Source organism: Octopus sinensis, unplaced genomic scaffold (assembly GCF_006345805.1).
Source record: "Octopus sinensis unplaced genomic scaffold, ASM634580v1 Contig17260, whole genome shotgun sequence".
In the NCBI taxonomy this organism is placed as follows: domain Eukaryota; kingdom Metazoa; phylum Mollusca; class Cephalopoda; order Octopoda; family Octopodidae; genus Octopus; species Octopus sinensis.
In genome coordinates, this window is record NW_021834923.1 from 32,722 (window position 1) to 43,802 (window position 11,081).

An 11,081-nucleotide genomic window follows, 5' to 3' on the forward strand; every position below is an offset into this window, starting at 1 on the left:
TCTATATTTTATGAGAAATCTTATCGGTTGTCTATAGTATTTAATATCACAGATCTATCTACTCTATATAGTTTGTTATGCTCTCTTTTCCATATTACAGGGATATTGAAGAAGGCATCATCAGAATCCATAACAGGTTGGAAGAACTGTAAGTTGGATTATCCTTGATGATATTCAGTCATTAACGATATTCTCTTTTACTCTTTTACTTGTTTCAGTCATTTGACTGCGGCCATGCTGGAGCACCGCCTTTAGTCGAGCAAATCGACCCCGGGATTTATTCTTTGTAAGCCCAGTACTTATTGTATCAGTCTCTTTTGCCGAACCGCTAAGTGACGGGGACGTAAACACACCAGCATCGGTTGTCAAGCAATGCTAGGGGGACAAACACAGACACACAAACACACACATACATATATATATATATATATACATATATACGACAGGCTTCTTTCAGTTTCCGTCTACCAAATCCACTCACAAGGCATTGGTCGGCCCGGGGCCATAGTAGAAGACACTTGCCCAAGGTGCCACGCAGTGGGACTGAACCCGGAACCATGTGGTTGGTAAGCAAGCTACTTACCACACAGCCACTCCTGCGCCTTTAGTCATATATTTATGACTACTAAATGTCTTTCTTCATTCCCCCACCTTCCCCTTTTCACATCCATTCTTCACCTTCTTTTCTTTTTTTCTTCTTCCCCCTAATTTTCTTACTCGTTTTTTTTTAATCTTATCTACTTGCTTACATTTTCTAAAATTTCTTTCCCTTTTCTTCTGCTTATTCTTTTACTCGTCTTTCACAAGAAGAAAGTGAAAGGAGAGGAGTAAAAGCCTGTCGTGAAGTTCCTAAGCTTTTTCTCTCCCTATTCCTCCTTCTTCTACACTTATATTATTTTTCAAATTTGTCTCCTTTCTCTCCTCCTTTTCATCCTTCCCCATCTCCCCCTCTTCTTGTTCTTTCTTCTTTTAGTTTTATATCTTTGTATGTTGGATATATAATATAACGAAGCAGGGGGAATAAAGTTTATACACGATGCAATAGCATTACGATTACACGAAACTCAATATCAACGGCTCACAGTGAACTGCCACCCAACCCGAGGTGCTGACAACTCAACAGTTGTCTACTTAATAGACATGTCTCAGTCCACATCTAGTCACAGGGGGTGGTCAGAATTCTTTCAATACACTTAATTGTCATTATATTATCCTGCTTTCCCTTCTGCTCCTTCTCAAAGAAGTTTTGTTCTGTCATTTTCTACCACACCCTTTGGCATGTGTTCATGCAATTTTATCACCTGTTTTCATTCAAAATTTCGGACAGTATCCCAGTGAATTACTCTGGCATTATCGTCATTGCTCTGCTTGTATTCTTTCTGGAGTAATTCAGATTAAAACGTGCCACATTGTCTCTCCAGTTTCACCATACATTCTGCATTTGACAGATTCCCTCGAAATGATGAGTTCTTGATGTAGTTTATTCTGTCTTGCCTCACACACAGATATTGTCTCTAATTTGTCTATTGTCTATAAAATTACGTGTAAATTTCCCAATAAATTGTTCGTCTACAAGCCCGAATATCATTAAGAGAATGTAAGTTTTAAAAACTATGAAACAATAGGTAAATTAAATATTTCCTGAAATACACGTATCCATCCACTGGAACCCGAATTAATATCGAGACTCTTATTTCTTATTTTCTTTAAATATCACTTAGATATCGTGTGCCAGACGAAATTGTTTATCCATAATATTTTATATATATATATATAATATAATATAATTGCTGTATAAACTTTCTTACAAATTCACTTTCATATTACAGATATCTAAGTAATAATAGTATCACGAATATTACAGAAGAATCCTTCCAGAACCTTCGCATGATGCGCCTATTGTAAGTAGAATCAGTCTTTTTGGCACTGTTTCCTTCTTTTCCTATCACTCGTCTCCTATTTGTTTCTGTGGAAACGAGTGGATGGAGGTGCATGTTTGTGGAATTTCTATATTTTCGTTGCCCTCCCGCACTTTCGTCTCCACCTACTTCTTATTTTCCATCCTATTCTTGTTGTTCTTTTCATCTATTTTCTTTCTCTATTTCTTCTTTGCCTTTTCCCTAATTTTCTAAAATTCTTTTTTTGGCTCACGTAGAATATTGAATTGCACTTTCTGAGGCCAACAATGCGAGTCTCAATTCCTATAACTTTCAGTAATAATTCGGGTGTTGTACCAAGTTCATCAATTACCAGAGCAACTGTTCTTTTAGTCTTCCACAATCCCTTCCTTGCTTTCCGGTTAGATCTCGCTGTTTAATATTTTAATATTTATTTTGGCATCAGTACTAACAGTGTCTTCTTCACTTAACAATCCTCTCCGTCTTTCCTTTCCCCAAAGATAGAGCCACAATTGTAGAATTGTGTGCATAGTGAGTCGTGAGCAGCTTCCCAGCTTTTCTGAGTTCTGTAGCTCGATCTTTCCCCGTTTTATAAAAGATGCAGAATATCTTAATACTGACATAATCAATATATCTATTGTTTTAATGATATTCTCAGTATTTCATTTTCTTTCTAGCACCTTCCTAATTTGTGTTTTGTACTCTTTTCTCTCTCATATCTCTTTTTATTATCGTCTTGCAGTACCCCGAGTTATTTTTATCCCTAAGTTTCTAGCTTGCAATACTTCTTTTAATCATACATTCCTCTTACTCCAATTTTTCTTTTAAATTCTTGTAATTGTACCTCATTCAAATTTCTCCCTTTCCTTTTCTTCTCTAAATATATATACATACAGATGCAAGTACAAAAAGCGTAATTCGAAGACACCCAAATAATTTGGGCCTGTAGAGTTTCATACATCACCAAAATATGACTTTACATAATTCAATATTTCATGTGTAACGACGTTGTTTATTAACAATATTTGATGTTTATTGTAAATCTGCTCAGAATTATTCTTATGAACTCATTTTCATGTTACAGAAATCTAAGTCATAATGGTATCATGAGTATTGAAGAAGGAATCTTCGAAAATCTTCCTAATTTACGGAAACTGTAAGTTGGACAAGCATTTGTAAAACTATTTCGTTAATGATGTATTTCTAAATATTCAGTTACTTACTTTCTCTTTCTGTCACTTGTCTTCTATTTGTCTATGTATACATCTTATTCTATGCATAAACACCTTCATCTACCCAGATTCTACATAAATATGTGGATGAAAGCGTATATTTGTGCAACTACTGAATTTAGGCATTCTTCTTCTTCTTCTTCTTCTTCTTCTTCCTCTTATTCTCCTCCACCTTCTTCTTCCTCTTCTTCTCCTCCACCTTCTTCTTCCTCTTCCTCTTCTTCTTCTCCTCCACCTTCTTCCTCTTCTTCTTCTCCTCCACCTTCTTCTTCCTCTTCCTTTTCATTTCTTTCAACTATTCCAACATCGTTCTACTCACCATCGTATCTTTCTAATTCTCATTTTCCATTTTGTCAACTTCTTTCACTAACCTTTTAGTTCTTTACTTCTTCCATCGTTTCTAGGACAATTCTTATCTCACTTCTTCACAACCACCGAAATCACCAAAACTACCACCACCACCACCACCAACAACAACAACTTCTTTTTCTTTTCTCTTGTTCTTCTTGACACTCCTCCAATTCATTTTTATTGTTTCTGCTTTTTTAGTCCACATCCTCCTTTGAATAGTTTTTCATGATAAACTGGTTCGTATTTTCTTTAAAACTTTGTTGCAATCTTCCATTCCCCTTTCATCTAAGTTCCCGAGTCTCTCACCATCGTTTAACTCAATCAGTTCCTTGGAATGACCTAGAACATCGGAGTGTGTTATCACAGATTTTCTGGGAAAATGTCGCTGCTTATTACATCACACCTAAAGTATACCAACAACACTACTACTCAAATGTTACACGTCACAGCAATATGCGTGAGTCTAGACACAAGAAAATAAGAACAATTTTCTACACCAGACATATCTTGTCTGTCCAGACATACCTTGCCTCATTAACAGATATTGTTTCAAAAATACTGTATGTTAAATAATCTACATTATAAAAAATTACAGATGACTCGTTCAATCAGAGAAAAATCTACAAGTCTCAAAATAATTCAGAGTTTGTCAATTTTAAAAGCTATGGGACATACAGTGATACGGGACATACAGGACATACAGTGCTTGACGGATAGGTGATATTTTCAGGACTACACACATGCATGTTCGCATTGAACCTTCTATCAATATTTGTCAGAATTCAAAATTTTATGTCAATCGAAATTGTTTATAATATTTAATAGATGAAATTTTATATTAATTTTATGTTAATTTTATGTTAATCGAAATTGTTTATAATATTTAATACATGAAATTTTATATTAATTTTATGTTAATTTTATGTTAATCGAAATTGTTTATATTTAATACATGAAATTTTATGTTAATTTTATGTTAATCGAAATTGTTTATAATATTTAATACATGAAATTTTATATTAATTTTATGTTAATCGAAATTATTTATAATATTTAATACATGAACACAAATCTGCTCTAACAACTTCTGAATTCGCTTTCCCTTTACAGGGACCTGAGACATAATAATATCACGAACTTTAGAGAAGCAATCTTCCAGAACATTAACTATTTGGAGGAAATGTAAGTCGGCTCAGTCTTGTTCTTACTATTTCATTGACTATATTTCTTAAACATCAAATGTCTTTTTCACTCTCTTTATTCATTATCTTCCACACGCTTCTTATTCTTTCTTCGATTTTTATCTTCCTAATTCGTGGTTATCCTTGCATCCCTTTCCAGTTGAGCTATCCTAACCCTAACCCTAACCCTAATCTTGCGGGTTCTTGGGTGCTCGTGTCATGTAAACGCACCCGTAGCAGTGCTACGTAAAAGTACCCAGTACACTCTGCAATGTGGTTGGTATTAGGAAGGGCATCCAGCTGTAGAAATCATGCCAAAACACACATGGAACCTGGGCAGCTCCTGTCAAACCGTCTAACCCATGCCAGCATGGAAAACGGATGTTAAACGATGATGATGTTTAACATTGTAAGAAATAGCAATTTAGAACCAAAGACAAAAAGGTTTTCATACACAGTGTTATTAAATGAAAGTATTTCGGGAGTAAATAAAAAGGAAAATATAAACTCCGGATTTAAACTTAGAGTGAAATAAAACCACATCTTTAATCTGGTGTTAGTATGAAAGTTTCGATGAAGATGGTGAACTGGCAGAATCGTTAGCACGCCGGGCAAAAGTGCTTAGTGGCTTTTCGTCTGTCTCAACATTCAGAGTTCAAATTCCACTCAGGACGACATTGCCTTTTATTCATTCGGGGTCGATAAAATAAGAACCACTTGAGTACTGGGATTGATGTAATCGACTTGCCCTTCCCAGAATTGCTACCCTTGTGCCAAAATTTGAAATCAAAAAAGTTTTGATGGATCATTTTGAAAGGTTTGTCAATTGTATTTATCAGTCAAAATTGCAATCTTAAATATACATCGCGTGTTACCCAGCAGCAACACACAAATCAGTCATAACTACTAAGTTTCTCAACAACACTTACTGTCTCGTCAGTTTGGCAACTATATACAGTATGCAAACTACAGCTAGACTGTAATCTATAGCAAGTGTGTCATCTGCATCTAGTGCATCGTATATATATATATATTCGATGTCATTTATATGTAGTATATTAGCTCTGCCTAGTATGTCTCTCTATATTTGTATGTCAGATATACCAAACATGTCATCTATATTTCGTATGCCATCAATATCAAGTACAACATCTATATCTGGTATATCATCTATATCTAGTATGCCATCTCTGTCTAATATGTCTGCCTATATTTTATGTCATCAATATGTCGTATGTCATCTATATCTGGTATGTCTTCCATATCTAGTATGACACATCGTATGTCATCAATATCAAATGCCATATATATCTGGTATCTCATCTGTATCTTGTATGTCATCGATATCTTTCATGTCATCTATATGTCGTATGTTCATGAGGAATTCCGGCAAATTTTATTCAGAGCTTCTTTTTATTTTATAATTACAGTAACCTCAGAGGCAACAACGTGTCGATGTGTGGATGTCAGCTGACAGCCGTTGTTAGCAATAGGACAAGAACATACATCAAAAATGTGGACGTCCTGGCCGAGTGTCAGTCAGATTCAGGCAATAACGAAAGCAAAGTAATAACACTGGAATATCCGCAATGTAAAAGTTAGTGAACGCTTCTTCTCTTCTATTGTTATATTCTTATTACTTACTAACTCTTTCTACTGCTCACATTAAAATAATAACTCTCCTACCCTGATGTAATCTCCATGGATACAGGCATCCATCAACAGGACCTCCGTAATGCTATGATGGACCGTGAAGTCTGGCGTAGCATGGTAAATTCCATTGTCTCGACCACGGTCGAACAATGATGATATAATAATATTATATATATATATATATATATATATATATATATGTATGTATGTATGTATATATATTATACATATATATATATATATATATATATATATATATATATACATATATATATATATATATATATACACACACAATATATATATATATTACACACATATATATATATATATATATATATATATATATATATATACACACTATATATATATATATATATATATATATTATATATATATAATATATTATACATACATACATACAATACATACATACATACATACATACATACATACATACATACATACATACATACATATCATCTCTTGTGAAAGGTAGAGAGTCCAGTTTGCTTACTATTTTTGCCCAAAAATAATTTCTGTGTAATATAGAATTGATTATTGAAGATTTTCATTAGATTCATTGCAGTCATATTTACTTGGAAAGAAAAGGAAATGGAAGCAATTTTGTGAATTCACTTCCTTTACCGGGTGCTGTGTTGTGTTCTTGAGCAAAGCACTTCATCTCGTGTTGCTTTGCCACCACTTCAACACCTCATGTGTGGTACACTGCGCACCTCGCAATTTGTTTTACGGTTAACCGCCGATTAGCGCAACCAGTCATTGTACGATGGCGGGAATAGCATACGAGAAACAATCTCTCTTATCATCTCACAGCGCCCCCTGTCTGGTTTCTGTGACTGAAGAGCTAACCACTTCGAAATGCTTACATCTCACAGTCTGGGTAGGTGGCGCCGTGAGCTGATTTTTGTGTATCTACACCCTTTGTCTACAGCGAGAAATTTTCTCCATGACAAAACACAGTGAATGGCTTTGTTACGAATTCGAATATTCCAGAAACATATTTGAACAAGTAATAAACTTGTATCTAAAATGTTGAGTATAAACTGTATTGTCCATCCATGCCTCTCCTGCAGAGGATCTTTTCTCGAATGAGGCAACGGTAAATGACAATTGGAGCTGTATATAAAATATAGGGCCCATGGATTACTGATTTTAAAAATTAATTATATAACAATAATAGAATGAATTATTGTATACAGTGCTCAAGTGCACCACAACTGTCAGAAGTGCATATAAGTACATGCAGTAATGTAGAAATTCTGAGAAGGGAACATGCTTGTGTGTGTATGGAGGGGAGAGAAAATCAAGTGTAGTGTTTGCGAATCTCAGGAGCATGGAAGTTTTGAAGGATGCAGTGCTCCGACAACTAACAACTGATGCCGGCAGTTTGTTCCATGCTTCAGCAACTCTCAGCGTGAAAAATGTTTCCTAAAGTCATGGGAGCTGTGCTGTTTTCTTACTTTGTAAATATGACCATGGGTGGAGTTTGAAAAGGTGCTCAGAGTTATTGTTTGTGCAATGGTTAATAACTTTATGGGTGTCTGCCAAGTCAGCTGCCAGACGTCGGAGTTTCAATGTGTCCATGCCCAGGGAAGTAAGGCGTTCATAATATGGCAAATGCCTGATGGAGGGTATTCTCTTGGTTGTCAGATACATGCTTGCGTGTGTATGGAGGGGAGAAAGATCAGGTGTAGTGTTGGCGAATCTCAGGAAGCATGGAAGTTTTGAAGGATGCAGTGCTCCGACAACTAACAACTGATGCCGGCAGTTTGTTCCATGCTTCAGCAACTCTCAGCGTGAAAAAATGTTTCCTGAAGTCATGGGAGCTGTGCTGTTTTCTGACTTTGTAAACATGTCCACGGGTGTTAGACGGGTGAAGTTTGAAAAGGTGCTCAGAGTTATTATTCATAACGATTTCTCCTTATATTTCCAGATTCAAGTTCTGGCAATGAAGTAAATGTGGAGAACATCAGGAGCGAACTTACAGATGAAAAGTAAAAGAAAAATAATGTCTTCGAGATCACCGATGATGTTTAAGGCCATATTTTTCAGTCCATAAAACTCAATTTTCTTCTCATCTTTTATCTTTTACTTTTTCGGTCATTAGCTAGCGGTCATGCTGGAGCACAGGCTTGAAGCATCATTTTAAGTACAATGAATCGACCCCGGTGCTTATTTTTTTTAAAGTCTAGTATTTTTCTATCGGTCTCGGCGATGTAAATGTACCAACACCGGTTGTCAAGCGATATGAGGACAGACATAGACACAAAGATCAAATGCACTTGATATATATATATATATATATATATATTATATATATATCTATAATATATATATATATATATAGATTATAATGTATATATATATACAACAGCACTTAATATATATATATCTTTTTTTTTTGTTTTTCAATGTAATTCTTTTGAATCGAAGAATAAAACTGGTTTATTGCTGCAATGTACTTTTGAGTTGGTAAATGGAAAGGTTTTGCTGGTTGCGTGAATAATACCTAAAACACATTTGCGAACATTTAACTGAAATATTTCTTTGCAGGACATTTAAAGGTATTGGATGTTAGCTACTTACAATGAATGACATGAATATTTGCTGACTGAGAGAGAGAGAGAGAGAGGGAGAGAGAGAGAGGGGGAGAGAGAGGAGAGGGGGGGGGAGAGAGGGGGAGAGAGGGGGAAGGGAGAGAGTGAGAGAGAAAGAAAGAGTGAGTGAGGGAGAGGGAGAGAGCGGGGAGAGAGAGGGAGGGATGGATGGAGAGAGGGAGAGAAAGAGAAAGAGGGGGAGGGAGAGAGGGAGAGAGAAAGAGAGAGTGAGTGAGAGAGAGTGAGAGAGAGGGGAAGGGAGAGAGAAGGTGGGAAGGAGAGAGAGAGGGAGAGAGGGAGAGAAAGAGAGAGAGAGGGGGAGAGAGAGATGGAGAGGGAGAGAGAGAGGGATAGAGAGGGGGAGAGAGAGAGAAAGAGAGAGAGAGGGGTAGGGAGAGAGATGGAGGGAGGGAGGGAGAGAAAAGAGAGAGGGAGAGAGGGAGAGAGAGAGAGAAACTACTTTGAAATTATCTGTGTGACAACATGCGGTCGATCCCAATATATATGGAGTCCACTGCGCAAATCTTCATAGAGGGAGAAGTCCTTGGCCTGTATGTGAGAAGCTGAACAGCAAAACGGTCTTTTATAGGCTACAAAAGCATTCTAGAAAACTACATCACGCCACAGCCATATGTTGCTGGGTTGCTTAATGGACCGTCCAAGTGAAACTGTGATACTTTTTACGTGGTGTCTGACCAATTATCTAGCGGCTGAGGTTTCGAATCACTGCTACAAGTTAAAATACTGGAGTACACCAATCAAAGTTAAAATACTGCCTGGGGAAAAACAGGGACTCCCTCAATTACAAGACACATATGCAACTGATTAGGACCATCTTTGATGATTTATCTAATTAGTGTTATCAGGTCTTTAACTTTCTTAAACAGCTACCTCTCCAAAAAAGCAGTGTGCATATATCTGTATTTTCTACGTTCACACCGACCACTCCTCCTTTAACATAACACAAGCACGTGATTGTGCATGCTTACCTGAATGGTCTACACGGAAATTTTATAATCACTAAGTTACGGGGACGTAACTACACCAACCTCGATTGGCAAGCGATGGTGGAGGGACACAGACACACATACATGCATATATATATATATATATATATATATATATTGGCAGGGCAAGACTGCTAGGTAGTCGGCCGTATGCTAGAAATAGATCATCAACGATCAGAAAGCTGGGGTTAGTTTTTCAGATTGCATTTACACTGAACGATTGTACTGATGAGGCCACGGACATTTGAATTATGTAAGTAATTCTTTTGTTAAAGGCCGAAACCGAGGTATGCAATTAATTCTGTTTTTTATATAAATTTCCATCTGTCCTGCCCGCCAAATTTGGTTCTGGTGTTCGCTGAATTTTTCCTCTAGAGAACTTTCTTTGTAGTTTGATCGTTGATGATCTATTTCTAGCATACGGCCGACTACCTAGCAGTCTTGCCCTGTCAATATACACATATATTAAGAATTTTCTCTGACTTCTCAGATTTTGTATGCTAGACTACTGGTTTTAAATTGATATTAAAATTAATATTAATTTATCTCCCTCTCTTATTTAAATTATATATATATATATATATATATATATCCTTAAATCCTTAAAATGTTTAGCCCGAAGGCCGCGGCCATGCTGGGGCACCACCGCTGAATGAGCTACACTAATTTGTGAATCCACCTCTGATACGTGGCACTTGATCAACAAGAGAGTTCGATGCAGCTGCCCGCATCTGTGTCTCCTGTCGTGAGGTAGGTTCATCTGGGACCCCCGACAAGAAGAGATCCAGTTTAGTTTTAAAGAAACCCACATCCACACCATGTAAGTCTCTCAGGCATTTAGGGAGGATGTTAAAGAGCTGTGGTCCTCTGAAACCCAAGCTGTTGCAGTATCTGGACCTGTATTTTGGAAATTCTGGAACCACCGTTGACACTGACTTACATTTATTGTCCGATCCCCATTTACTGCATCAATATTCCTCACAATTTCCATTGCATTGTTGCCTTTATTGAACTCATAAGGCAAAATATGCTGAATATGCTCGTTTGTTAATTCCATTATAGCTGTTAAAACCAAACTGCACTCTTTAAAACATGCACAAAGAATAAGGCCAGAGTAAAATTATTACCTGCTTTTATA

General features: G+C 36.5%; 1 protein-coding gene across 1 annotated transcript in view; it reads left to right on the top strand.

Moving 5' to 3' along the window:
* The window catches only part of LOC115231044 (leucine-rich repeat-containing protein 15), a gene marked incomplete at its 5' end in the record, with an annotated part of 38,413 nt that extends 30,074 nt beyond the window's left edge, over positions 1-8,339 (top strand). Inside the window, 6 exons of the mRNA XM_029801138.2 lie at positions 101-148; positions 1,830-1,901; positions 2,983-3,054; positions 4,592-4,663; positions 6,093-6,259; positions 8,273-8,339. Coding sequence (XP_029656998.1) covers positions 101-148; positions 1,830-1,901; positions 2,983-3,054; positions 4,592-4,663; positions 6,093-6,259; positions 8,273-8,337 — 496 coding nt within the window. The remainder of the gene's footprint in view (positions 1-100; positions 149-1,829; positions 1,902-2,982; positions 3,055-4,591; positions 4,664-6,092; positions 6,260-8,272) is intronic.
* Between the last annotated feature and the right edge of the window lie 2,742 nt (positions 8,340-11,081).